At 60.4% G+C, this 26,882-nt stretch overlaps 12 protein-coding genes across 12 annotated transcripts; 5 read left to right on the forward strand and 7 right to left on the reverse strand.

Annotated features, from left to right (window-relative positions):
• Positions 1–37: 37 nt before the first annotated feature.
• MLP1 lies at positions 38–5,081 on the reverse strand (the record flags this gene model as incomplete). Its single annotated transcript, XM_060267187.1, has 2 exons — positions 38–4,855; positions 4,878–5,081. The coding sequence occupies 2 exons, from the start codon at positions 5,079–5,081 to the stop codon at positions 38–40; spliced, it is 5,022 nt and encodes a 1,673-aa protein (XP_060123170.1).
• Positions 5,082–5,202: 121 nt separating this feature from the next.
• MJAP1_003260 (uncharacterized protein) lies at positions 5,203–5,862 on the forward strand (the record flags this gene model as incomplete). Its single annotated transcript, XM_060267188.1, has 3 exons — positions 5,203–5,292; positions 5,315–5,588; positions 5,612–5,862. 3 exons carry the CDS (start codon positions 5,203–5,205, stop codon positions 5,860–5,862), a joined length of 615 nt encoding a protein of 204 aa, XP_060123171.1.
• Positions 5,863–5,907: 45 nt separating this feature from the next.
• Positions 5,908–6,627, reverse strand: GET1 (GET complex subunit get1; the record flags this gene model as incomplete). The annotated part of the gene is made up of 3 exons (XM_060267189.1): positions 5,908–6,314; positions 6,337–6,517; positions 6,541–6,627. 3 exons carry the CDS (start codon positions 6,625–6,627, stop codon positions 5,908–5,910), a joined length of 675 nt encoding a protein of 224 aa, XP_060123172.1.
• A 78-nt stretch (positions 6,628–6,705) lies between these two features.
• On the reverse strand, positions 6,706–7,488 carry DUG3 (glutamine amidotransferase subunit; the record flags this gene model as incomplete). Its single annotated transcript, XM_060267190.1, has 3 exons — positions 6,706–6,968; positions 6,994–7,111; positions 7,246–7,488. 3 exons carry the CDS (start codon positions 7,486–7,488, stop codon positions 6,706–6,708), a joined length of 624 nt encoding a protein of 207 aa, XP_060123173.1.
• Positions 7,489–8,780: 1,292 nt separating this feature from the next.
• Positions 8,781–10,526, forward strand: MJAP1_003263 (uncharacterized protein; the record flags this gene model as incomplete). Its single annotated transcript, XM_060267191.1, has 1 exon — positions 8,781–10,526. The coding sequence occupies one exon, from the start codon at positions 8,781–8,783 to the stop codon at positions 10,524–10,526; it is 1,746 nt and encodes a 581-aa protein (XP_060123174.1).
• A 62-nt stretch (positions 10,527–10,588) lies between these two features.
• MJAP1_003264 (uncharacterized protein) lies at positions 10,589–12,393 on the reverse strand (the record flags this gene model as incomplete). The annotated part of the gene is made up of 4 exons (XM_060267192.1): positions 10,589–10,774; positions 10,864–11,070; positions 11,547–12,231; positions 12,254–12,393. 4 exons carry the CDS (start codon positions 12,391–12,393, stop codon positions 10,589–10,591), a joined length of 1,218 nt encoding a protein of 405 aa, XP_060123175.1.
• Positions 12,394–12,447: 54 nt separating this feature from the next.
• On the forward strand, positions 12,448–13,233 carry MJAP1_003265 (uncharacterized protein; the record flags this gene model as incomplete). The annotated part of the gene is made up of 1 exon (XM_060267193.1): positions 12,448–13,233. The coding sequence occupies one exon, from the start codon at positions 12,448–12,450 to the stop codon at positions 13,231–13,233; it is 786 nt and encodes a 261-aa protein (XP_060123176.1).
• A 2,990-nt stretch (positions 13,234–16,223) lies between these two features.
• Positions 16,224–16,762, forward strand: cyn1 (cyanase; the record flags this gene model as incomplete). The annotated part of the gene is made up of 4 exons (XM_060267194.1): positions 16,224–16,360; positions 16,384–16,520; positions 16,543–16,616; positions 16,640–16,762. 4 exons carry the CDS (start codon positions 16,224–16,226, stop codon positions 16,760–16,762), a joined length of 471 nt encoding a protein of 156 aa, XP_060123177.1.
• A 138-nt stretch (positions 16,763–16,900) lies between these two features.
• On the reverse strand, positions 16,901–18,344 carry ERD1 (protein-ER retention protein; the record flags this gene model as incomplete). Its single annotated transcript, XM_060267195.1, has 2 exons — positions 16,901–17,810; positions 17,833–18,344. 2 exons carry the CDS (start codon positions 18,342–18,344, stop codon positions 16,901–16,903), a joined length of 1,422 nt encoding a protein of 473 aa, XP_060123178.1.
• Positions 18,345–18,528: 184 nt separating this feature from the next.
• Positions 18,529–19,356, reverse strand: RPL2 (60S ribosomal protein L2; the record flags this gene model as incomplete). The annotated part of the gene is made up of 3 exons (XM_060267196.1): positions 18,529–19,132; positions 19,162–19,309; positions 19,347–19,356. The coding sequence occupies 3 exons, from the start codon at positions 19,354–19,356 to the stop codon at positions 18,529–18,531; spliced, it is 762 nt and encodes a 253-aa protein (XP_060123179.1).
• A 299-nt stretch (positions 19,357–19,655) lies between these two features.
• Positions 19,656–22,045, reverse strand: MJAP1_003269 (uncharacterized protein; the record flags this gene model as incomplete). Its single annotated transcript, XM_060267197.1, is given in 3 exon segments — positions 19,656–21,066; positions 21,086–21,736; positions 21,786–22,045. The coding sequence occupies 3 exon segments, from the start codon at positions 22,043–22,045 to the stop codon at positions 19,656–19,658; spliced, it is 2,322 nt and encodes a 773-aa protein (XP_060123180.1).
• A 48-nt stretch (positions 22,046–22,093) lies between these two features.
• Positions 22,094–26,869, forward strand: GEA2 (GDP/GTP exchange factor for ARF; the record flags this gene model as incomplete). Its single annotated transcript, XM_060267198.1, has 1 exon — positions 22,094–26,869. The coding sequence occupies one exon, from the start codon at positions 22,094–22,096 to the stop codon at positions 26,867–26,869; it is 4,776 nt and encodes a 1,591-aa protein (XP_060123181.1).
• Positions 26,870–26,882: the final 13 nt, after the last annotated feature.

The following is a 26,882-nucleotide window of genomic DNA, read 5'->3' on the forward strand; positions in this document are numbered from 1 at the left end:
TAATACCATAGATACCCATTGGCTATTAGGCTATGAACTACTCCGCGTCGTCGCCTCGCGACTTTTTCGGAGCGCCTTTGGGCTTGTCGTTGTCCGTGCTCGACGTCGACGCGGCAAGCTCGCGCTTCCGCTTCGCGCCACCCGCGACCGACACGGCGCCGCGCTTCGCGGGCGCACCGCGCGTCGCGGCCGCGCCGCGGATCGACGTGCCTTCAGCGGGCTTGGCGCGCTGGAGGAGGGGGACGGGCTTGGGGCCGCCGCCACGGCCGCCACGCGCAGGCGCTCCGCCGCGGACGACGGCAGGGCGCGCGGGCGTCGCCTCTGCCTTCGCCTCGGACTTCTCCTCGGGCTTCTCCTTCTCCTCCGCCTTGGGCTTCGGCGTGGGCTTCGGCGCCGGCGCGTCGGACGCAATGCCGAGCTTGATCTTGAGCTCCTGGATCTCGGCAGTGAGCTTGGTAATCTTGTTGTCGCGCTGCTTGAGCATGATGGTATTGCGCAGCGTCGCCTCGTGCTTTCCGTCGTCGTAGCGCGTCTGGAGAAGCGATTGGTAGTGCGCCTTGAGCTCGGCTTCCTTGGCCTCGATCGCAGCTTGCAGGCCGTCGGGCGCAGCGAGTTGCTTCGTCAGCTCCTCGATCTTGGCGTCCTTGGCCGCGGTATCGGAGGAGGCACTCGCCGCCTCGAGCTCGGCGATGCGGGCGTTGGCCGCAGCGAGGAGCGACTCGAGCTCGGCGATGCGCTTGCGCAGGCCCTCGACCGTCTCGTCCTCGGGCGCGGTGGGGGCATCGGCCGCCGGCGTGGCCCCGGCCGTTTCTGGCTTGGACTCGGAAGCCTCGGGCTTGGACCCGGCCGTCTCTGGCTTGGACTCGGAAGCCTCGGGCTGCGCGTCCGTGGCAGAGTCGGTGGCCTCAGCCCCCGAGGCCTTGCCCTCGGCCGCCTCGCCTCCGCCTTCCGTCTTGGCCACACCTTTGCCCTGGCCGCCCTCGGCGAGCTTCTTCTCGAGCTCTTCGAGCTGCGCCGTCTTTTCCTTGACCAGCGCCTCGGCTGCGCGCTTGTCCTTCAGGAAGGTGCGCGCAAAGTTTTTGTGCTTCTCGCACTCTTCCGTCTTGGCGCGCAGCTGCTCGGCGAGCGCCGCCTTTTCGGCCTCCCAGTTGGGCTGCTCGCCCTCGCCCTCGGCCTTGGACTCCGGCTTGGCCTCTGGCTGCCCGTCGGTCTGCATCGGCTCCTTGGCCTGCTCATCGATCTTGGCCTGGAGCGCCTGCACCTGTTCCTCGAGCGCCTTCTTCTCTTCCTCCGCCTTGGCCGCCGCGGCGTCCTTCTCCTGCTGGAGCTGGTTGCCACGCTCGGTCGCCTCGGCCACCGAGCGGCGCTCCTGCGTGATGCGCGCACGGACTTGTTCACGCAGCTGCTCGAAGCGTGCATTGGCGGTCTGCAGCTCGGACGAAAGGCGCGTCTTTTCTGACTCGAGCTCGGCACGCGCGGTCTCGACCTGTGCCTGCGCCTCTTTGCGCTCGGCCTCGGCCTTCTCGAGGGCCTCGGTGACACCGGACGACTTGAGGAGGCCCTCGGTGCGGCTCTTCCACCGCGCGACGTCCTCCTGGACGACGCGCAGCTGGCTCTGGCACGTCTCGAGCTCGACCTGCGCGCTCTGCAGCTGTTCGCGGCCCGGCTGCAGCTCCTGCTGCGCGGCGCTGAGCTGCGAGGAAAGCGACTCGGCGCGCGTCTCGAGCGCCTGCTTCGCTTCCTTGAGCGTCGTGACGTGCTCACGCAGCGACGAGAGCTGGTTGATCTTGTCGAGGAGCTCGGCGTACTGCGTGTTGGGCGCGTCGCTCGGCGCCTTGGCCTCGGCGAGCTCGGTGCGGAGAGCCGTGGCGTCCTGCTCGGCCTTGTCGAGCGCCTGGCGCAGGCGCGCCTGCTCTTGCCGCGCGAGCTCCGCCTGGAGCTCGAGCGCCTCCTTTTCGCGGCGCAGGTACCGGATGACCTGGTGCAGGTCGCCGGCACTCGCGACGTCCGCCTCGCCTTCGGCCGCCGAGCGCTTGCCGACGGCCTCGAGGTGGCCGTGCAGCTGCGTGTTTTGCTCCTGGAGCTCGTCGCGCTGCGTCTTGAGCGTGTCGATGGTCTTTTCGAGCGAGCGCGCGTGCGTCTCGGCAGCAAGCGCGCTGCGGTTGTTCTCGGCATCCGCAACGTCGCGTGCGTGGCGCAGTGCGTCGCTCTCCGAGACGACACGCTGCAGCTCGGTGCGCAGGCGCTCGATTTCGCCTTGCGCCTCGCTCTGGGCGTGGGCCGCGTCCGCGGCGCGCGTCTCGGCCTCTTTGGCGGCGCGCGCAAACTTGCGCACCTCGTCCCAGGCCTGCGGCGCATTGTCCTCGGCCTCCTTCTCGGCGGTGGACAGGCCGGCGAGCGCGTCTTCGAGCTCGCGCTTCTCGTTGGCAAACGCGGTCTTTTGCGCGTCGCGCTCGGCGTGCGCGTTGTCGAGCGCCTCGCGCAGCGACGTCACTTCGGCGTCTTTTGCCGCGAGCGCCGCCTGGTGCTCGGCAGAGGCCTGCTCGGCCGCGGTGGCGGCGGCGGTGTGCTGCGCCTGCGCCGCATCGCGCTCGGCGATCGCCGCGTCGAGCGACTGCTGGAGTTGCGTCTGAGCGTCGACGCTCGCCTGGAGCTTTTCTTTCGCCTCGAGCGTCTCGGCCTGAGCCGCGGCGCGGCCGCGGCGCACGTCCATCAGCTCCATCTCGAGCTGGCGCTCGGGCGAGAGGCCGCTCGCCGACGCCGCATCCGCCGCGCCGAGAGCAGCCGCGGCCGCGGCCTTGCGGCTCTCTTCGGCGGCCGCGAGCTGCTTCTCAAAGAGGGCCGTGAAGGACTTGGCCTGCTCGAGCTGGCCGAGCAGGTCGGTCGCGCGGCGCTCGGCGTGCATCGCATTCGCCTGCGCCGTCGCGAGCGCCTCGCGGGCGCTCGTGTGCTGCTGCACGAGCGTGTCGAGACGTTCCTGCAGAGCGCGCGTCTCGATTTCGCGGCGGAGCGTCGCATTGGTCGCCTGCGTCTGCTCCTCGCCCGCACGCGCTTCGGCAGCGGCGAGGGCGATGCGCAGCTGCGCCGCGTCGTCGCGCAGGCGGTCGTACTCGGAGCTGCGCTTGTGTGCATCGTCGGTGCGCACCGACTGCGCCTCGGCGAGCGCCTGCTCGGCGGTGCTCTTGGCGAGCGAGAGCTTGCTGTTTTCGTCGAGGAGCGCGTCGCGCTGCTCGGCGCTGACGCGCGCCTCGGTCGTCGCCGAGGCGAGCTCCGCACGCAGCTGCTCGATCGTGCCGTGGTTGGTAAGGAGCGCCTGCTCCTTGGCCTGGACAGCCTGGTCACGGCTCGCGAGCAGGCCGTGCAGGCGCTCCATCTGCTGCCGCGACTCGGCAAGCTGCGATTGGTGCAGCTCGGCGGTGTGCTGGAGGATGGCGAGGCGCTCTTGCGCAGCGTCGCGAGCGGCGCACGCACGCTGCGCCTCGGCCCTGGAAGACGCGAGCTCGGTGCGGAGGGGCTCCGTGTCGGCTGCCGGCACAGGCGGCGGCGGCGCCGACTCGGTCGCGAGGCACGCGCTGCGGAACATGTCGCGCTCGCGGCGCAGATTCTCGCTCGAGGCGCGCTCCGCCTCGAGCTCGTCCCTGACCTTTTCGAGGAGCGCCGCGGCTTCTTGCACGGCGTCGTCGTTGGACTGCGCCGCCTTGTCGTCCATCGCCTCCATCTTGTTGCCGAGCTCGCGCAGGGCATGAAGCAGGCGCTTGTTCTGCGCACAGAGCTCCGACAGGGAGCGGAAGGTGACGAGTTCTTGCGTAATGATGGTGTGGATATCCGTGCTCGGCACGTCGAGCGGCGTCCCGTCGTCTTCCATGCGCTCCGCCGCGGAGGGGTCGCGCAGCAGGATGACCTCGCGCAGCAGCGTGCGCACTTGGAGGCCGGTATCTTCGAGCTGCTGCGTCGCAAGCGTGTGCTCGCGCTCGACACGCGCGAGCTCGCGCTGCGCCTCGGCGGCGGTCTCTTGGGCCGCGTCGCGCACCTCGGCGGCGGTCGCGAGCTCCGCGAGCGCCTCGTCGAGCTCGGCACGCAGCGCGGCGTTCTCGTCGCGCTGCGCCTTGAGCTGCGGCGCATGGGCGTCCAGATCGGCCATGACTTCGGCCAGGACGCCCTCGAGGCGCCCCGTTTCGGCGCGCTCGCGCCGCAGCTCCTCGTCCGTGCGCACGAGGTCGAGGTACACCTCGCTGAAGCTCTTGCCGTCCCGCTGGACATGGGCGGCGAACGAGGCAGCGGTCGAGAGGCTGGGCTGCTCCACCTCGCCGTCCTTGACCTGGACGCCGAGGCTCGCCGCGAGGCGGTCGAGCGCCGCCTGCAGCGCCGCGTTCTCCTCGCGCAGCGAGGCAGTCGCCGCGCGTTCCTCGTCGGCCAAGTCCTGGGCTGCGCCTTCGCGCTCGCCGCACTTGGCGACCAATTCGTCGCACGCCGCCTCGAGCTGAGCGGCGCGGCGCTCGGCATGCTGCACGCGCGCCTCGCCGAGCTCAATCGTGCGCTGCAGCCCGTTGATCTCGAGGCGCGCGTCGTGCTCCTGCGCGGCGGCCGCGCTTTGGAGTTGGGTGATGCGCGCCGCCGATTCCGCGTGCTTTGCCTGTGTATCGTTTAGCGCACGCTCCGCCTGCGCGAGCTGTGCCGCGGCGCTCGAGCGCTCCTGTGTCGCGAGGTCCAGCGCGGTCTCGGCGCGCGTGAGGCGCGTCGTGAGTTCTGCGCGTGCGCTCGCATTGGTTTCGTGTTCGCGCTGCAGCGCGCTGCGTGCCCACTCTGTGTCCTGGCGCGCGAGCGAAAGCTGCTGCTCGAGCGTGCGTGCTTTGTACTGGGTTAGGCGCGCCACCTACCTTGCTGGTGCTCTCGGCACTCTGTGCCTGCTCCAGGGCGAGGTTCACCTTGGACAGCTCCGTGCGCATCGACTGCGTACGCGCGGCGTACGCAGCGAGCTCCTCTTCTTTGCGCGCATTTTCGTCGCGCTCACGCTGCCAGCTGGACAGAAGCTTGCGCTTCTCGTCCTCGAGCGCAGCGACGCGCGCCTCGAGGTCGCCCATGGCCGAGCGAGGTGGGTTCCCGCCAGCGCCACGTGGGGTTTAGTCATCGTGACAAGGTGGCGCATCAATGGGGAAGGGTGGCCCCTGCGGCTCCGCCCCAAGAACCCAGCCACCTACAATCATGTCGAGCTCGGACGCTTTCCAGCCCATCGCTAGCCACGCACTCACTGCTTTCCCTCACCTGAATGCTGCGGGCTTTGAAGCGAGCAAGGTACGTATCTAGGCTAATGCAGGTGTTTGCCCTCACTGCACTCTATCTCGCCAACCCCCCGCAGGGCTTCCCGTCTCAGGGCTCGCTGCGCAAGAACCTTGCGTCGCTCTACCTTTTTGTTATCCACCCGTCTGCTCGCTCGACCAAGGGCAGGCATGTTCCGGCCCACCGCGCCAAGATGATCCCGGAGATGTGGTACCTGCACATCACCAAAAAGTCGATCGACATCGGCCGCGGTCGCCCGCCCATGACCATGCTGGGCCGCCGCCGCCGTGCCGAGATTGTGATCGAGTGCAGTACGTATCCTAGCTAACCTCAGCCGACCGCGACCTGGTGGACATGGCCACTGGCAAGGCCCGTGCACAGACCCTGTACGAAAACGGCAAGCTCGCCATCCGCGGCAAGCTTGACAAGGCGCTGGAGGTGAGCAAGGTCATTGCCCACGAGCGCTCGAAGCTCTACCGCGTCGTCACCAGCGAGCCGGGCGACGACAACGAGATCGGCCAGATCGAGTTCAACGAGGACGCCCACGGTTACAGCATCGGCTCCTCGGTCCGCGCACGCCTGTAAAGAGAAACGGCCTAAGTACATAGCATTGGAATACACCACTACACCCTACTCGTCAGAGGCAGTCGCCTTGCGCTGCTTCAGCGTCGTGGCAGGCGCGCTCTTCTCGGCCAGCGGCGCCTCGGGGACCGGGATCTTGGGCGCGGCTTGTTGCGCTTTCTCGTCCATATCCAGCACAGGGTCCTTTACAAAGAGCTCGCGGCAGTAGGCGCCAACCAGCGACAGGACACGACCACAGACCGTGGTCCAGACCGTGGTGCTCACCGCACCGATGGGGGCCTTGGGGAAGCTAAAGAGGTAGCCAAGGGGCCCGAACCAGTCGCCGGGAGGGAGGAAGAACATGGGTGTCGTGCTGAAGTAGGACGAAATAATCGTAGGGATCGCCATGTTCAGCACAAACATAAACACCTTGAACAGAATCGAAAAGAAGAACTGCGACGAGGAAATCGTCTTGTCTGGGTCAGCCAGGCAACGCACTCTGTTCTTCCACCTCGGCCGTGAGCTTGTCAACCTTGCGGCGCAGCTTCGCCCACTTCGAAAACTCGTCCTGCGAGCTCGTCATGTTCAACTGCTGCCGCGTCTCAAAGAGCTCCTTCTTCGCGGTCGACAGGCGCTTGAACGCAGCCCGGTTCACGATCCGCTGGTAAATCTTGTACAACTGCGTAAGCGAGGGGCACATACAAAGTCCTGCAGCGTGTCGCGGCCCAGCCATGTAATGGTCTGGTTCACGAGCGACACCAGGAAAATAAGTAGCGCGGGGTGCATCATGGTGGTACCGGGGAGTCGCGTCGATCGACGACGTGGGCGAATTCGGCAAATTCCCTCCACAAAAATGGACCCTTTGGATTAAATGGCTACGGTGCGTGCGCAAGTCTCCAGCGGCATGTCTTGCGCCGCACCCAGGTAGGGTGACTCGGTGGGGATGTCTTCGCGGATCTCGGGAGGGATTTGGGCATTGGAATGGAACCCTGCACGCATAGCAAAGTTGGGGTCGCGGACGTGAGGGTGCGATTGAGGATTGTGGTACTCGTCCACAATGGGGTATTGGAGCACATTCATGTTGGGGGTAATGCACAAAATCGTATTCGACTCGATCTCCATCCAGTCGGCTAATCGTCAGTAGGAGGAACATACCTTTTTCAAACGTCAGCGGCTCACTCGCGACCACAACAATCTTTTGACGACGGTCCGCCTTGACCATACGGTAGGCGCCTTCCGAATGCTCATAAAAGGAGGTGCCCGTGGAAAAGTACTGGATTAGAGAGACAACGCACCAGGCTCGCCGCCTCATCCACTTTGCTTGAAACATAACGTGTGCACACAATGCTCTTGCCATCTGTCACACAAAAGTTCATCAAGCTCGGCTGCGTAAGACACCTCACGCACCTCTTCAATGCCGGCCTCTTTCGACCATTGGTTAATGTCGCGAATGGTCATCAGGACCGCATCCTTCAGCTCTTTGTAGCTGAACTCTTCCATACTCGATGGGTTCTTCAGATGACTCAAAAAGAGCGCAAAGGTGAACTCAGAGTCCGTGTGCCCTTGCGGCCAGAGGAACAAGGGCTCGGGCAGCGCGGCCAACAGGCGCCGCTTGATTTTGGAAAACTGCGAGATCTGGCCGTTGTGCATCCTGTGATTAGTGGGTGTACGTACCACATTAACCGTCCATACCGCCAGGGGTGACAGTTGGTCTCACTCAGAGCACCAGCCGTCGAGGCACGGACATGACCACTGGAGGTTAGCATGCACTCCGAGGGTCCACTTACAAAACGAGAGGACTCTTGATCTTCTCTGCAATGCGGTGGAGATTCACATTGTTCCAGGCCTGGTGTGAGCACATTTTGCGGAGACACACATACAGGTGTGACACTAGTAAAAATGCACGGCGCTTCGCCCAACTCAGGGTCCCAGCTCGAGTCGTACCAACCCACGCCGAAACCATCTCCCTGAACAGAATATTAGCATCCAAACCACTAAAGAACACCACACATACGTTAATGGGTCGGTTCATATCGATACGCAGGCGAGAATCAAACGCCTAGAGCCATGTGTTAGTTCTCCGCTTGATAACGTCGACAAGTCTTACCTGGTTGATAATACTGTGCGCAGGCCTCGTAAGGAGGTGCGAAAGTAGAATCGGCTCTGTGCCTTTAAAGACTGCATTCAAGTTAGCATTTCGCCCCGGCCCAAGTTGGTTACCACTCACCCAGCAGCCGGCACATGTTGTATCGTGGAAAGTCTGAGGCTACTCCACAAGACAGGCAACCGGCTCAAGCACTGTGTAATCAAGGGGCAATTGGTAAGCCATAACAAGAAATTTTAAAACTATATAATAATATCAATGTATTCATTAACTATTTTATTTACACTAACAGTCAAATAGATTGCATTTAACGATAAATACAATATTTATTATATATAAATCGAACATTCATTTATTATGAAACAAATAAATTTAATAGAAGCAATAGATGAACATATCAAATTAGGTATTGATATATAATATACATTAATCATTTACATTCAACTTAGTAATTTAAATAAATATTTATTGATTTAAATGGATATAAGACCTAGACGAAGCCTATACTATGTATTATTATTAATAAAACTTTTAAACAAACAAATAATATATCAAATACATATATAAACATATATGTATAATAATCAAATCCAATATTTGCAAATGTTGACTAATGTTTTGTTTTGTTTATCTATATTTATGAAATAAATAAAATAGTTTCCTAGTACTTATGAATTCGTTTCTTTTTTTGCTTCAGTTTGACTTCCTGGTCTGTTATCACGTGTTATAGAGAGAGTAGTTGTCTGATTGCGCCACCCGGCTGATTGAGGTGCGGGGGCGGGGCCGGGCCCTGGGAAAAAAATCAGAGTTGGCAGGAACACCTTCTCGTCCGCCCAAGATGCCAACTTCGGAGATCCAGCCTGGCCACTTCCTTGCGCGCTCGCCTGCGCCTGCATGCGATGCGAGTGAGTGTGGGCAGACTGTTCAGGACAGCTCTTCGGGCAGTGCCAGGGAGATTCTTGCTGGCTTGAGCCGCATGATGCCCAAGGCTGCTTATACCCCATCAACCCCCGAGAGCCGACCTGATACCTCGACGTTGGCGGCAGCTGACTTCGATGTTGATGTTCGCTCTGGTTTTCTGCCTCCGGAGCCGCCTCTGGAGCGTCTTCCGGGTCCCTCATATGACGTGCAGCACACTACGTACGACTCAGCGGAGCCTTCCCTGTGGGAGTCCATGTTTGACTGGGCCAAGTCGATTCCGCTTGAAGTGGGAGCCAAATACACGGACAACTCGCGCGCAGAGGAGGCACGTCGCTGGCGCCGTGCGGTCCGCGCCATGCCTGTAGTTCCGCTTAGCGACCAGGAACTTGGCCATATCCGGACAGCCCGTCGTGCCTGTCTTGTTTTGGCTTTCTTGTCGCACCTGTATATGCATGCCCAGCCTGACGTGGGCCAATACGAAGCAGACGTGGACAAAGCAGCCGCGATTGCAGCTGAAGCGGCCCCCGCGCCCAAGGCTTGGTATGACTTTTGGTCGACCGAAGACGCCGAGGCCTCTGCGGAAGCCCGCGGCGAGTACGTCGGGCGCCTTCCTGGCTGTCTTGCAACCCCACTCCAGATTGTCAGTGAGCATCTGGGCCTACCCCCCGTGCTCACCTATGCTACCACCGTCCTGTGGAACTGGACGCTTAAGGACCCCTCGGCTGGCCTCGTTGCCGACAACATGCAAATCAAGGAGACTTTCACAGCGACCTCGTCTGAAGCTCACTTTTACTTGATCTCGCTCTTAATTGAGTTACAGGGTGTGGAAGCCTTGACGCTGATGCGTATCTCGCTCAATGAAGCCTTTGCAGTGGACGAGCTCGCAGAGAAGCGCATTGCCTGCTACCTAGAAGAGCTGGCTGGTATCATTCGCAAGCTGACCAAACTCCTGGGCGAGATGTACCCCGGATGTGATCCCAATGCATTCTACTGGCAAATCCGCCCTTGGTTCCGGGCGGGCGATGCTACCTACAGCATGCAAGAGTCGAACCGTGGGACAGGCTGGTTCCTGGAAAGCCAAGCCTCGGAGCCCGAACACTCGATGTGGACTGGTCCGAGTGCTGGCCAAAGCACGCTTATCCATGCTCTTGATCTTTTCTTGGACGTGGATCACGCACGCACCAAGCGGCCTAAAGACGGAGAGGCTGCGCCGGATACCCGCCCCGCATCCGATGCAACCTTTATGGAGCGCATGCAGATGTACATGCCGCTGTATCACCGTGCTTTCTTGCGCCACCTCCAGCATGGCATTAGCACCGAGCCTGCGGTGGGCCCTCCCCGGGAGGGTGCGGAGCCAGAATCCTCGGACCACCCGATTCGTGCGCTGGTTCTTCGGTGCCGTTGGGCGGGTGAAGACCACCCCTTGGTCAAGGCGTACGACGAGGCGCTTCGTGCGCTTCGTTCGTTGCGTGACGAGCACATGCGTATTGCGATGCAATACATCGTCAAGCCTGCTCGTGCAGGTCCCCCTAACGCCAAGCGTTCTGCGGCGCCCAAAGATGGCGAGATCCGCGGCACAGGCGGTACGGCACTAGTCTCTTTCCTGAGCGATTGCCGCAAAAATACGACAGACGCCATGGTCGAGCGTATGCGTCGTGCGTAATTGTATCTATTTGGGTTGTAGTGTAGGACCGTTCTGCGGTATGAATTAGAAATGTACAGTGTCTATTTCCTCGCAAAGCGCAGTGCGTCGGCCAAAGCACTCCGCTGCTGCGCCAACCACGATGTCCCATTCGACGGCGTCGAGGGCGCAGAAGGAGAAATATTGCCGACCGGTGCACGCGGCGTGTCCTCGCCTTGCGGAAGGGCAGGCGTCATAAGCTGTTCCCAGCTTGTTTCGCGGTACACTCGCTGGCTGAGCATTTGGTATGCAGAAGACATTAGGCGCAATTCTTGGCGCAGTGCATCGCGTTCACGCTGTGATTAGCAGAAAGACATACCTGAACAGCCTGGACTGCTGCATCGGACGTAGGCGTAGCATCCTGGCGCAGCTGGTTCGCGCGGTCCCAGCACTCGGACAATCGCTGCATAACAACATCGTCCAGCTGGAAAGACTCCGTGAGGAGGTCAAGCACAGGACGAAACTCTTTTGGTGTAGATTTGCCGGAGCCATTCTTGCCCTTGTCCGAGCTGTATTTTTTCGCGAGCTTCCGCAGGAGGGCCCTGGTGTAAGATGGACAACATACTGTGCTTCTTTTTCCTTGGAACGCGCATTATTACGCATTGCTGTGATTTCCGCATGGACAGCCGCTAGGCTAGATTCCCGGCTTTCAATCGAGTCCGGTGCTTCCTGAGCGGATTGTCTTGAGGAAGACGGCGCAGTGGACATCTCCAGCTTCTGCTGCAAGTCGGAGATTTCGCCGCGCAGAGTGGCAATTGTGTCTGGGTCGTGAGCCTCTCGGTCGGTCTTAACCGAGCCATCATGGACATCAAGAGCCTGCACACGGTCCATGAGGCCCTTCATTTGCGTCTGGTCCGCTTTGTGGTCTGCTTCTAAGGCATCGCAACGGGCTTGGAGTCGCTGCTTGTCGCTCTCGAGCGTTGTGTATTCTTCCTGCAGACTCGTGTAACGACGCTCAATGTGTTTTGAACGCTCATCTGCTTCCGTCGACCGAGAACCAACCGTGGTCTTGAGGTCCTGTTCACTGGAACGCAGATCCTGCAGTTCACGCTGCAAGTCACTTGTCTCTTCTAGACGCGACCTGTACTTTTCGATCTGTGCCTCCTGACGCTTGCTTTGCTCAATAATGGGACGCCATTCGTCCAGCTGGTCGCGGAATGTATCGCGCTCACGCTCGCTGTCACGAAGCCCTGGCAAGACAGCGTTCATCTCTTTGTTTTCCTCAGTGAGACGCTCAATCTGCGCCTCGGCACTAGCCAATTGGTCTTGGTGCAAGTTGACCAGCTCGGTCTTTTTCGCGAGCTCACGGCGCATGTTTTCGAGCTCGCGCAGGTTCATGTCCGTCGATGTGTCAGGTGCTGCTTCCACCTCTTCTGCTTCCTGCGGCGCTTGTAAAGTAGCTAGCACCGACTCAATTACACGCATTAGCACCATCTGGTCGGCATACGGCAAGGACTGCATTGCACTGATCTGCGCATCATTATCAGGGCTTTTGGCAATCGCACCGAGTACCAACCGCATTAGCTTAGCAAGCTCCTCTTCCGCGGGTGGCTTCCGCCCCGCGGCCTTGGTATCCACTTTTGGGAGCTCTTGGTCGACATTAAGTACATCGTCATAGTACCGCACCAGTCGCTTGTACAACACGTCGAGCGTTGGTTTTTTCGGCGCACGAAAATGCTGTGTGTCACTGCGTTAGCGATGCAACCTACAGAGCAGAGAGCACTTCGAACAAAGCACCGGGACTCGTTAGGATCTCGTCATTTTGAGACGTGCGCTTGGTGAGGACACGGAGCCAAGACGCGATCGCCGCGAGCTGCGTGCTATCACCTGGCGCCTCTTCGGCGTCCATCAGCGTCCAGCGTCAACGATGTGGAGGGATCGGCACGGCCGAGTTGTCTCCACCATGGCGGGGCCTGAGGGGGAGAACGAGGAGCGTTTCTGGTCGCTGATTCTCGATCTTTCCGCCCAGCTCACTGCCAACAGGCAAGCGAGCGATAACCTGAAGAACCAGATCAGCGACCTTCAAGGCCAGGCGGTGCATGCCAAGAGCGGCTACGCGCTACGCCGGTTTAATGTCGACCTCTCCCAGGAGGCCTTCACCACAGAGCTCGAGCGGCTCAATGTACAGTTGATGCAGGAGAATACCACGCTTGCGCACGAATCCAAGCAGCTTGGTGCACTACTGCGTGAGTGCGAAGCGACGCTCGAAACCGTCATGGGCAAGTTCCGCAGCTTTTCGCATGCCGCACAACAATATGGCCTAGACTTGTCGGCATACTACGAGTCCCGTATCGAGGGACAGACTGAACAGTTGGATGCTATCCAGCGCCAAGAATATAGCGGGCGTGACGCAGCAGTGGGTCGGCTTGGCACGCTTGTGCGTAGCGCGCTTCGTCTCGTTGACGGTGAAGATGAGGAGGCGAACGGAAGCACCGCACTCGAACGTACCACCGAGATCGAGCAGCTCCGTGCGGAGAATGAAATGCTCCGCTCCCTTCTTGGTATGGGAAACTCTCCTAAGGAAGAATCTGAAGTGCCGGTGCGCACGGCTGATCTCCCCGCGACGCGCGCCGAGGTTGCTACTGCGGAGCCTCTCACGCGTGCACCGATTGACGAAGTCGATGTAGGAGGGGCTTCAGACATTCCCCCACCCGATACGGACGAGATGACACAACTTCCTAGTACATAGATGTATTCTACGGCAAGTCTGTATTCCTACGTGCTAGGTCATGAGCCTTTCAAATGACAGCTTTTTACTCTACGACCACAGGTCCTTTGAGCTCGATTGTGAATCGTTTTGGCTGAGATTCCTTGGTTTCCTTGGACCCTTGATGAGTTTGAATTTTCAAAGTGAAGTCATGCGGCTCGACGCCGCGATCTCCAAACTAGAATGAGAAATCCCAGTTGGCTACGCACCGCCCTCTTCACCTTCCGTTCAATTGAGCGATGGGCTGCCTTTAGCTGTCGCCGGAGTCCAATCATGACTGGATCTGCTATTAATGCACCATGACATACGACAATAGGCTGCAATATAGTTGGATCTTTGTGTTTCCCAGTTGCCCTTCCAGATGCGATAGGCGAATAGCCAGTCATCTGTAACCTGGAGAGTTTGAATCAGTCGGTAGGTTTCATATGGAGATTCAAACGGGCCCTTTTCCAGTCTAGAGTCATGAGTCCAACGAAACCCACATACACTTTATTGATATCGGCTTCTGTCACGTCAAGTTCCTCAGCAAGATCAGATATGGACATGTTCATAATGATCTGCTTCGAACGAACGACGTCGACAAACCCTGTAGAGAGAGACTGGGCTCGAATCCAATCCACTTCCCTCTCCAGCTGGTCTCGATCTTCTTTTTGTTTTCCTTGGGACTTCTTGCTGGGACCTGAATCATTGTCGGATTCTACCAAGACTCCTGTAAACTTGAGAGACAGAACCTTGGCAATAGGTTTAAGGTTTTCGGTCAATTTCCACTCCCAAACCAAGTCCTGGAAATGGGGAGTCCTTCGGTTCTGTTCCCCGTGCGCATATTTGGCACGTAACCCTTTGATAATATTAGGGCCTTGATAGACGAGCATTTCATTCAGTGTTTGAGTCACTCTAGCTTTGGTTATCCGAGAAACGCACGTTTTGATCCTGGATCACAATAACCTTTGAACACCAAGAACTTCTCTAGTAATTCCCAGTAGCAGTGCCCAGACTTGAAGTACATTTTTTGTAGCAGCTTTACAGCATTCTCCGATTGCGTTTGGTGATCATCTGATCTACATCAGCGTGAGCTTGAAGGTACTACTTACGTTTCATTTGTCTCCTGGGCAGCCTTGAGCATAACCATAAACCTCGAAAGGATATCCATGGGGGCAGTACGAAAAGAGAGAGTACAAGTTCACAGCCCAAACTGTGCCGCAAAAAAGGAACCGATCATGAAATAAATGAGAAGGTTTCGCAATCACATCTACTCTGGAGTGGGATTGTGTCATTACCTATAGACTCTATTCGGAAAACAGGTGTCTAAGTTGTGTGACACATCGGTTTGGGGTTTTGACGAGAGGCTCGGAGAAGATGTAGCTTCCGGCTTCGAGAAATTGTCTCCGAAGTTGATCCAAATCTGTATTGTCTTTTCAATCTTTCGGATATTCCAAACAAAGTTCCCCTTCTTCAAGGTTGGCATGGCATTCTACTGTCAGAAGTAGATCAAATACGTACTAAGTCGCATACAAAGCTGAGTATTGGCCCAGAGTTCTTCATCATGCACTCGCGAGCACCTTTTATTCTTGGATCTGGTCATTAGGACAAGAATAACCCACCATCGTAGCTCTTTCTTCCCGAGCTGTGCTCCGCTTGATGCCACTTGTTGAGGATAAATCTGATGAGCTGGGCATCGTGACTAAGTCGGAACACAACGATGAGATCCACCAAGCGATAAAAGTCGCCCAAATGATCAGTAAAAGCTCTGCAGGTCAGAAACACTCTTCTACTCCGGACTCACTGAAGAATATCCGGAACATCGCGCTCTTCGTAGCATTGCCCTAAGAGCCCAGTTTTCACTTTTACACCGCGCCGTAAAACAGCTTCACAGAAGCCTTCTAGTACCTCTCGTTCGTATACATCTTCAGACTCCGGCTGTATCATGCCAACTTGATTTTCTTGGGTTCGCTCTTTCCTTGATGGTCGACTTTGATAATCAAGGAGTAGCGGCGTCTCTAGGATAATCTGAGGTTCGGTGCTCTGAATACGATTGCAGAAAACCTTGCCCGTCCACTGGTTGGGGTCGAGTACATATGGCCCTGCCAAAGCCTCCATCTGCTTGATCATCCATGCGCTTTGTTGGTCTAATTTATTCTGAAGAAGACGGATAGCAGGCGCTTTGTTAGTGAGGTAGCTTACGGATCATCGGCCGATCGAAGAATGCTGTTCTCTTATGCAACGCGTACATGGAATGAACGAGCGTCTTCGTATTTAGGTGGGCATTCGTGGTCTTGACGAGTGCTTTTACTTCAGACACAGTTGGCAAGGACGAAGCAGATAAGCTAAAGTAAGGCAGATTACCTACATTTCGCTCAACCTCTCGCTTTCGATTCTTGTGGCTAGATCCAGACGAAATCTGCTCGGCTTTGCATTGAGCGATTTGTTGAGCGACTCGTAAAAACTGAGCGCAATAGCTTCCACCAGTGCACTGTACATCATGAAATGACTCTAAGAAGGATTTGGTTTGTAGCTGCAGTAGCCCAGTGACTGGTTTGCACTGCCACAAGAGATGTGCCCAGACCTATTCAATTTCTGGCCTTGATCACATCTCCTTTCGAGTCTGTTCGTCGTAGGCGTATCCGATTAGTACTCGACCTGAATTCGGCTGGATCAAATCCTTCGAAGGAAGCAGCTATCCCTTTCTATTAGGTCAACGCGAGACCAGAGCGAACCAGTCCTTCGTACGTGACGCCATCGAGACAAAGAAACGGCCGTCATTAAATAGAAATACCTAGACACAAAGAAGGGAAAATTGACAAGTACGCTAATGACCCTATTCAATGCCACATAATTGATCCTAGTTCGTTTGCTAGATACCCAACGCAGCGCGCCATACTCCGTCTGTTGGACGCCCCTGGGGCTTCCACCTTCGATGCCCTGGCCAACTTAGTCAGCACATGGCCCGTGGGTTCGTCTTTACCGCTTTCGTCATGACCCCGGAAACCCCTACGCAGCACGAGCTCGAAGTGTTTCTCGACAAGCTCCGCTTGGCCAAGGCCAAGAGCAACTTGACGTTTGCCGACCTTGCTGAAAAGCTCGAGCGTGACGAGCTCTACGTCGCGGCCATGTACGTCACTCTACTCACACCAGCTTCTATGGCCAAGCGAAGCCCGAGAAAAAGGATCTTGACAAGATTAACGAGGCCCTTAGCATCAATTGGACCGAGAACTATCTCGGCAAGGATTACTTCCCTACCCGTGCCGGCCTTGACAAAATCCCCCCCGAGGGTACGTAGCTAGGCTAACCCAGACCCTGTCCTGTATCGTCTGTACGAGGCTCTCATGGTGTACGGCCGCCCGATCAAGCACATTATTAACGAAAAGGTACGTTCCTTTGCTCATGGCAGTTCGGTGATGGTATCATGAGCGCCATCGACTTCCGTGGCCACGTCGAGCGTGTAGAGGACCCCAACGGCCCTCGCGTCAAGATCACGCTGGACGGAAAGTTCCTGCCCTACCGTCGCTGGTAAATAGCTAAGCATCTGCTACAGCTTCCAACTCCCTCTCCCGCACCGACGGAAGGCGTGCACGGATGCACTTTACCGAGGCGTCCCAGCCCATATTTCGTGTGGAGGCAGCTCCACGTGGGAAATATCTGTACATTGGGTCTATACACCTTCGCGTTTGACGAGCTCCCACTCGACGCGTAGCAGTACCCATGCGCTTCTGCGTACGAGTTCTAGCGCCTCGAGCATGAGCAGACCACGCTGCCACTCCACCAAATATTGCAGGTGGGAGCTGAGCTTGAGCGACCACGTGAAGCGCAGCACGAGATTAATAGCAATGAACACATAATACACAGCGGTCGGCAATGGCAACGGTTTCTCCGGCAGCCGCAGCATGCTCCCACGGCGTGCATGCGAGCTTCGTGGTTCCATCTCGACTGCCTCGTCTGTGTCGTCCGCTTGCAAGATATTCGTCCGCGACTCGGCGCGGCGGTGCAGCGCTGGCAGATGCGGCGACTGTCCTCGGAGCAGCCCCATAAACGTCGACGGGAGCAAAAGATCCAGGCCCCAGTCGTTGGTAATGTCCCACCAGAATGAAAAGAGTGTGTTGAATAGCACCGCAGCGAGCCACAGAACCTGGATCATGCCGTGCATGCTGACGTAGAGTGCGTGGTGATTCGGCTCACCCGGCACTTGGGTATCAGGAGTCTTGCGCTGCCAAGCGCTCAGCCAAATTACAGGAAAGGCCGATGCGTACTTGAGCGCATTGTACAGTGACCGCGTCGAGCGCGTCTGGCGCCCGAGCGGCGAGGAAGTGCGGTATTCCGACAAGCACTGGCGGAAGCGAATCAGGTAAGGCAGGCTGATGAGCAGCGGGACTGCGATGCTCGACTGCTGTGCCCAGAGCACGCGCTCGTCGACCGCAATGCCATACACCGAGTACAAGAGAATGACGAGCGAGAGCCAAACGTCGCCGAGGACCTTGGCAAAAGACGTGAGGATATCCGCCGCAATCACGTCTGAAAACTGTATCGTCTGCTGCAGCGACGGTGTGAATAGGCGCGATGCGAGGCTGTGTGAGACGCAAGACGTACCGCATCAAGGCGCGTTGCACGGCCCAAAATGGCCCAGGGATCATCCACAAAGCCACGAGGCCGAGGAGCGCGACGACCTCCCAACCCTGCGCAATGAGCGTGCGCCCCCCGCCGAGAGGATCGATGCTAAGGCGGTACAAGGCCCAGCAGACAAACACCCATGCGATATGCGCCGCGGAGAGGATATAGAGTGCCTGCCCCCCACTTTCCTTTGCGGCGTCGCGGAGCGAAACAGGGTCAAGCGTGGCGCGGTGCAGCGGAAGCCGCGTGGGCCCCGACGCGTTCCACAGGTTCATGCCCCAGCGCTGTAGGATGTGCAGATCGGCGCCGAATCCGGCGATCCCCAGCGCCATCATGAGGATCACGCGAAAGATGGGCGGGAGGAACTGCGCAAACGAGGCATCGTACTCGGCCCAGGCCGGGTCAATGACTTGCTCCGGAGCCGTGCTGTTTTGCGCGTAGGCGCCCGCGCATATGCTTAGCAGCAGCACGCCGCGCGACCGAAACGCCATAAGCGCGTCGCGTCGAGAGCTATGAAGTAACCTGGGATCTATTCCCTGTTTAGAAACACGTGCGCAAACGCATAGATTTTGGTCCTGTGTGGCGGCTTAGGGCCGGCAAAGTACATCATCAAGCCAGACGGCGAGTGCTATCGAGTCCAAAGCGTACCACGCAGCAGATAGGCCAAGCAAACGCTTAAGCGTCCCGGACCTTGACGGTACCGCGGTGGAGACCAGTGCGGCGGGCAGCAATGAGACCAACCTTCTGACCGGGAACGGAGCCGCGCTTGACGGTCGAAGAGTGACCAATGTGCTGGTGGTTACCACCACCGTGAGGGTGGTCGACGGGGTTCATGGCAACACCACGAGTACGGGGCCAGCTGTTGCGCTTGACCTTGTACTTGTGGTAGGCACGGCCGGCCTTGAGCAAAGGCTTGTCGATACGGCCACCACCGGCGACAATGCCGACCGTGGCACGAGCAGCGCTCGGCACAGTCTTCTTGGCGCCCGAGGGGAGACGAATACGCGAGGTGCCGTCATCGGTGTGGCCGATGACCGTGGCGTAGTTGCCCGAGGTACGGGCGAGCGTGCCGCGGTCACCCGACTTGCCCTCGACGTTGCAGACAATGGTACCCTCGGGGAGCGAGCTGAGGGGGAGGACGTTGCCGACGCTCAGCACAGCCTTCTTACCGCAGTACACAAACTGGCCAGTGTGCATACCCTCGGCAGCAATAAAGGTCTCGGTGTGCGTCTTGTAGCGGTAAGGGTCACGGAAAGCGACACGGGCAAGGGGAGCACCACTGGAGATTAATAGGGTGAGTGTACGTACCGGCCAGCGTCGTGGATGATCTCCTTGACAAGGCCACGGATGTAGCCGTTGCGCTCGGCAAAGTCGTAAGGACGGAGCTTCGCCGGGGCCTTGTTCAGCCGCGTGTGGGCGGTGAAAATGCCACCGCTCTTACGTTGAGCACGGATCACTGAAGTGTAAGCATCGCACGTCGTCCGTCTACCTACCTCGTCCCATGGTAGTTTAGCTCGATGAAGAGTGGTGGAGAGCAAGCCGCTGGGCGGATTCCTCTTCTGTACGCGGGCGAAACTGAGATGATCACGTGCAAAATGCAGTTTTACATCGGCCGAAAAGCATAGGGGGGGAGGGTGGAGCACGCTCCACACACCCACAAGGTACGTGGCCCAGGTGGCATGTGCGAGGATGATCCCAACATCACATTACTATCTATCAAGTCCGACATTTCTATGGGGACCCTTGTTCTGCAATGCTGAGCACATGCCATCTTTATTTGAGCAGACTAACGACAGACATAGCTACATAGTATAGGGGTATCCTTCTTCGACAACCACAGGCGCGTCCTCGCCTTCCTCGAGATCGTCAGCCTCGGCCTCTTCGTCTAGCACTCCATCGAGATCCCACTGGAAGTGTGCGCGCGTCTGGGTGCAGAGTGCGCGCCACGCGTGCACGAGTGCCTCGTGGGGGGGCGCAGGCGCCGCGTCCTGTCCAGCCGCCGCCCACGCACTTAGCGCGCGGCCAATGTTGGTGCGCAGCTCGGCGAGGTCGTTCAGCACGCGGGGCTCATGCGAAGCCAGGTCCTCGGACCAGCATGTCGGGGGAAGCGCCGCGAACTGCGCGTGGAGCACGCGCAAAAAGGCAATGTGCGCGTCGAGCTGCGGCGCTGCAGACGCCGGCGCCGTGTCCCATTCGCAGGGGTGCAGTTCATAGTGGCTCGGGGCGCCGAGCCGTGTCGATGCGCGGCAAAAGAGAGAGAGCAGCGCGGTCCAGTGCTCGAGCGCTGCGGCATTGTTCACCTGCACAAACAAGAGAAATGCGAGCTCGACCTCACGCAGCAGCGGCTCGTAAGGGTGCGGCGACGCGCCGCGCCTTTCGTCCGCCTCTGCGGCGCGGCGCATGACATTGCCAAGTAGCCACGACTTGTCGAAGCTGTACTGTGTGCGCTCGACGCCCCGCGCCTCTAGCGGCCAGGACCGCTGCAAGGAGAAAGGCGTGAACTGCAGCGATGCGGAGCCGGTGGCGTGCTCCGCTTCTTCCTCCTCCTCGTCGGACGACGCGACCGAGTCCGAGTCGGATGCGGCGCCCTCGATGAGCACGTCAGCATCGTCGCGTGCATCGTGTGCGCGGCGGTGCGTCGTGCCTGTCGAGAACGCAACGCCGTGCTCCTTGTCGCTATGGCCCCGCAGCTCCTTGTCGCTCGTGACGTCTTCGTGCTCGGCGACTGGTGTAAACGAGTCACACGTCGCATCTTCTTTCGACAGATTGACGCCAAAGACGCGCGCGAGCGTCGCCGCGTCCTTGTCCAGGTGAACAGTGAGGCGCTGGAAGGACGTCTCGACATACGCCGCGAGGTGCGTGTCGAGCGCCTGGATGTGCTCTTTCGACACGACAAGGTCGCCATCGCCTACGCGCCCCCATGTATCTGCTGCCGCATCGTATGTGCGCGCAAGCACCTGCTTCGGCTTCGTGTACTGCAGCAAGGCCGTGCGCAGCCCTGCCGACGCCATGTCCCCCTCGGGCGACGCCTGCCACGTCAGGCAGTGCACGCCCGGTGGCACAAGCTTGTACCCCTCGAACTTGGTATCCGTCCGCGCCGTATTCAGGTCCAGCGCGATGAGCGTTCCCCGTGGGAGGCCCTGCAAGAGCCACACCGCCCGCGCCCACAGCAGCGCGCGCGCCTCGTCCGGCTCGAGCATGTGGAGGTGGAGGCTACAAAGGCTCTACGTGCATTTCGCAGAGGGAGCGCTGGTTTTTCCAGTCCGGTCCGTGCGTCACCTTGGCGACCTGTGTATTGTCCTCTTCGGACGTGCACAGATCTGCCTGGATCTTTTCGACGAGCTGCGTGCGTTGTTCGTCCTCGACGCTGCCCGGAAAGACGCGCTTCGTGCCTTTCTTGGAGAGGATAATGGCGTGGACCTTGTGTCCCCGTGCGAGTTCCTTGCGTGCGCGCGACACTTTGTGTGCGAGGTCGTTGCCAGAAACGTTCCACGTGAGTTGCATATCCTTCATGACGGTAGGCGCGGCGCTTGCGGCCGACTTGCGCTTGGCGTCCCGCTGCTTTTGGTACTCTTCGCGCTTCGAGACGAGCTTGCAGACCGGGAGCTCGTCCATCGTCCAGGACGTGGCTCCTTTCGTTGGCGCGCCCGGCGCGACCTGCACGAGCGTGTACTCCTTGCGGTCGAGCTTCGAGACGATGTCCTGCGGCTTGAACGGTCCCGTGACCTTGCCGGTGGCCGGGTCGACGAGGCGGATGAGCGGCGCGCGGATCGACTCATCACGCGGCGTCTCGCTCTTCTTCGGCGGCGCCGCTGCCCTCGGGGGCGACGTGGCGATCGTGCGCAGCGGCGTCGCCATTGCGCCAGGTCGCCCAGTGGGCAATCTGCTTGGCAGCCGTGTCATGGGGCCACGCAGTGTCTGCCACAGCAGACCGGAACTCGGCATGTTTCAGCAGATCCAAAAAGTAGAGCGCCTGGGGGTATGTAAGGTACTGCACGTATGCCGGGGCACGGAAGTAGTCCAGATAGGCGAGGTACCGCAAGAAGCTGGGGTCCTCAAAGAAGCCTTGTTGAGAGAGCTGGTGCAAATAGAACGGGTTGCACAGTGCCGAAAGAAACTCAAGGTCCCGGGAAAAGCGCTGCTGGTTCGCGACGCGTGCCGTATCCTCCGTCGCGCCGTCCGCCGTGGGCATGACGAAGCCGTGCATATTTCCCCAACATACTTCCCCGCTCCCAAGACGATGGTCGGACGTGTCGCGGGTGGGGAGGCGCCCGGCGGTGCCGCCCAGGACGCGTCGGACAGGGCTTTGATGCATCTTGTTATTCGCCAGGTGAATGCTGTGACCTCGGCGATGCGCTCGAGCCCACGGTGGGCGCTCGCGGCGGGCGCGCCAAACGCGCTACTGTCGTCCGCGACGACCTCAACGTCGGCGCTGAGCTTGACGCGCGCCGCGTACACGCTCGCGCGCAGCGATGCGCCCGAGGCGGATGCCGACGCACGGAACGAGAGCAACGTCGGCTTGCTGGGGGGCTTTACTGTGCTCCGCGCCCAGCTGCGCCTCGTGACCAAGGCAACGGACCTGCCGCTCCCTACGATCCTCACGCACTTTTTGCGCGTCGTGCTCAGCGCGCGGACGACCGGGGCGGTGACGCAGACCGTGCTCGAGGCGCTGACGAGCTTCCTGGAGCATGGCCTCTTCCGCGAGGACAGCATTGGGCTCGTGCGCGGTGTCCAAGAAGTCGCGCATGCCACGTCGCACTGCCGCTTCGAACCGTCAGACGCGGGCAAGGACGAGGTCGTGCTCCTTACGATCCTCGACGTGATGGTCGACCTGGTGTGCGGCCGCGCGTACGCCGCCAATGGACACGGCGCGCCGCTCGTCGACATGCTCGGCGACCGGAGCATCTGTGAGATGATGGAGACGTGCCTGAGCATGTGCTGCCAGACGCGCCTGTCGACCGCGCTGCGCCGCACCGCCGAACACCGCATGCTGCGCATGACGCGCGAGATCTTTTCGCGCCTCGCTACGATGCCTCTCGAGGCAGATGCGGCGTACAAAGGCGACGGCCGCGCCGAGCCGGAGCTCGCGACGCTCACCGCCGAGCACGTCGGCGGAGACGGTGACGAGAGCCGGCACCGCATGGCGATGCCGGACCCCAAGAGCGTGCATATTCCCAGCGCAGGCCTGCCGGAGCGGCAGGGCGAAGCAGACGAGCCCGAAGAGGCCAACGAGCCGGATGCCGAGGCACAGGAGGCGCAAGAGGCGCAGGACACCCAAGCTCCCCCAGCGCCGGAAGCCGCGCCCGAGGAGGCGCCTGTCGAGGCAGCGCCACCGAGCCCGCCGCACGCGGGCGACGCGCACGACGACGAGGCGCCTGTCCCGACGGAAGAACAAGGACCTTTTGGCCTCGCCGCGCTGACCGAGGTCCTGCGTGTGCTCGTGTCGCTGATGGACCCCCAGAGCACGCGCCATACAATGACGATGCGTATTCTCGGCCTGCACCTACTGGGCGGCCTCCTCGAGACGCACGGCGCGCTGATCGCCAAGTTCCCTACGCTGCGTGCGCTGTTGCAGGACTCGGCGTGCCGCTACCTTTTCCAGTTGGCCAACACCGAGAACCACACAGTGGTCGCCGAGAGCCTGCGTGTGCTTTCGATCCTCTTTGACGAGATGCGCACGGATTTGAAGCTGCAGCAGGAGCTCTTTCTGCTGTTTCTCCTGCAGCAGCTGCGCGGCCAAGTGCCCCTTGTACAGGAGCCTTGGCGCACGGACGGCAAGGACGGGGCGCAGCCGGTGACCCTGTCGTGCTTCCGCGCCGGCTCGAGCGGCGAGATGCGTGAGCTGTTCCTCGAGTCGCTGAGCCTGCTGCTCGACCGCAGCGGCTCGGACGCGTTTGTTGAGCTGTGGCGCAACTACGACTGCGATTTACACTGCTCGAACCTCTACGAGCAGCTCGTGCACTTCCTCTGCCGCTCCATCTTTTCTCAGCCGCTGCAGCCGTCGGAGAAGGCGCGGCCTGCCTTTTCCGGCCTGCAGCTCGTCTCGCTCGATCTTGTGCTGGGCCTCATTGCGCGCATGGCCGAGCGGTACGAGGACGTGGCGGACAGCGCACAGACGTCGCGCCTCTTGGCGCAGCGCTCGCGCAAGTACGTCCTAGCCGCAGGGGCCGCCGAGTTCAACAAGAAGCCCAAGGACGGCATCGCGTTCCTCGAGAAGGAGCAGCTGATCGATACCGAGAGCCCCAAGGCGCGTGCACGCAGCATTGCGCACTTCCTCAAAGAGTCGCCGCTCGTCGACAAGCGCCTTCTGGGCGACTACATCTCGCGCCAGGAGAACGGCGAGATCCTCACCGAGTTTATGGACCTGTTCGACTTCCGCGACATTGACGTGGCCGAGGCGATGCGTGCGCTGTGCGAGGCTTTCCGCCTGCCGGGCGAGGCGCAGCAGATTGCGCGTGTCACCGAGACGTTTGCGGCCGCGTACTTTGCGACAAAGCCCGCTGGAATCCGCAGCGAGGACGCTGTATACGTGCTGGCCTACAGCATCATCATGCTCAACACCGACCTGCATAATCCCCAGGTGACGCGCCGCATGACGATCGCCGACTACCAGCGCAATCTCCGCGGCGTAAACGACGGGGTGGATTTTGACGCAGACTACCTCGCGACGATCTACGACGAGATCCGCCGCCGCGAGATTGTCATGCCAGAGGAGCACGCGGGCCAGCTCGGCTTCGACTACACCTGGAAGGAGCTCCTGCGCAAGTCGCGTGCCCAGGCGCCGCTGGTCGACGCGCCGCCCCAGGGCCTCGACCGCGCGCTCTTCCAGCACAGCTGGCGCCCGTTTGTGGCGAGCATTGCGCACGCCTTTGCCCAGCTCCAGGACGAGCACTTGCTGCAGCGTGTTATTGCGGGGTGCCGGCAGTGCGCCGTGCTTGCGCGCGCGTACGACGTGCCGGACGTGTTTGACTACATGGTGCACCACTTTGCGCAGTCGACTGGCCTCCTCCGCTCGCCGCTCGCGCTGGACACGGCGGCGAACGCGGAGCATGTCCTGGACGGGCAGACGATCATGATCAGCCCGCTGTCTGTGCACTTTGGCACAAACTTTAAGAGCCAGCTCGCGGCTGTCGTCCTCTTTACGATTGCAAACGGCAATGGCGGCGCGATCCGCGGCGGCTGGGACGATATCCTCGGCCTGTTCGAGACACTGTTGCCAAACGGCCTCCTTCCTCCGTCGGTCGCGAGCATGCGCGATGCGTCGCTCGCGGCCAAGATTCCCATTCCTCTCAAGGCGAAGAAGGGGCCGATGCTGCGTGCGGCGCCCGCGCAGAGCGGCGGCCTCTTTTCCACGCTCTCGTCCTACTTCCTCTCGCCGTACGGCGGCGCAGTCGATCCGATGGACGTCGGCGAGGCCGAGATCGAGAGCTCGCTGTGCACGCTCGACTGTCTCGCCTCGTGCAAGATCGAAGAGCTCCATGCCCAGCTCGCCAACCTCCCGGATGCGGCACTCGGCGCGTACGCGGATGCGCTGCACCGCCGCCTGCAACCCCATTTGGAGCGCGCCGAGGAAGAGGCTCTCTATACGCCGACGACGCTCTTCCTCCTGGAGGAGCTCGCAGAGACGACCACGAGCCGCCCTGCGCTCCTCGACCGCGCTGGCGCACACGCCATGAACGCCTGCCGCACGCTCCTCGACAAGGCCACCGATCGCCACCCCCTCGAGCTGGAGCGCAGCGTGGTGAATGCGCTGCGCCTCCTCGGCACCGCGGCGCGCGAAGGGCGCCCGGGCGTGCGTGCGAACCTGGCTGCGCTCCTCGAGCAGATCCAGCGTCTGCCCGAGCCGCTGCACGCAGACATTTCGCCCGCAGTGCTCGGTGCGTTGGACGCACTCTTGCGCGAGCAGCGCGGCCTGCTTGCGACGCCAGCAGAGTGGCAGCAGCTCGCGCGTGTTGTCGCGACCTACGCCAAGGTGCAGCGTGCGGACAGCGCGCGCCTCGCGTTTGACATTGCGCGCCACCAGCTCGGCCACGCGTGCAACGCGGCGAGCTACGCGGCACTTGTCGAGCTTGCACGCGAGCTTATTTCGACCGCCGACCGTGCGCTGTGGCTCAATGCTAAGGAGCACGCACGCCGCACGCTCACCGAGAAGCGCGAGCTGGGCGACTGGGAAGAGGCGGTGCAGCAAGCGACGCTTGCGCTCCTTCCCGCGCTCGAGCACGTCAAGAGCGAGATTCCGGCGCTGCTGCAAGGCAGCGACCTCGTGTCGGCGTGGCCGGCGTATTGGCTGCCGCTGCTTGCGGCGCTCGCGCAGCAGTGCGTCAATGCGTCGCGGCTGACGCGCCAGGCAGCGGTCGGCCACCTGCAGCGTGTGGTGCTCGCGCCGGATGCGCTGCGCGTCGCGCCGTCGCCCGTCGCACCGCATCTCGAGGCGATCTTCCAAAACATCCTCCTCCCGTTGATGGAGACGCTGCTCAAGCCCGAGACGCTCCGTGCAGATGCGCACGCAAAGGAGAGCAGCGGCGAGACGATCCCTGTGACGCGCGTGCACGTGTGCATGCTCCTGTGCCGTGCCTGGGTGCACTTCCAGGCGCCGCTTGCGGAGCAGATGAGCAAGAGCCACGAGCGGTTTGTGCGGCTGTGGCTCGGTGTGCTGCGCTCGGTGGTGCAGCTGCTGCAGACGCATCCGACCGACGAGGTGGACGAGCAGCTGAAGAATATGCTGCTTGTGATGCAGGCCGAGCGCCTGCTCGAGGTGGGCAGTGTCGGCGATGTGACGTGGAAGATGGTCGACGTGGTGCGTCCCGAGCTGCGTGCGGCGGTCCAAGGCGCCGCGGCTGGCGCTGCGGCGCCTGCCGAGGAGGCCTCGGTCAAGGCGCCGGTCGAGGTGCCGGTCGAGGTGCCGGTCGAGGCGCCTGCCGATGCGCCGGTCGAGGCGCCTGCCGATGCGCCTGCCGATGCGCCTGCCGATGCGTCTGTCGCCGATCCTGTCGATCCCCCGAGCTCCGTCTCCTAACATAGGCACTATA

The sequence above is a fragment of the Malassezia japonica genome, chromosome 6 (genome assembly GCF_029542785.1).
Source record: "Malassezia japonica chromosome 6, complete sequence".
NCBI lineage: Eukaryota > Fungi > Basidiomycota > Malasseziomycetes > Malasseziales > Malasseziaceae > Malassezia > Malassezia japonica.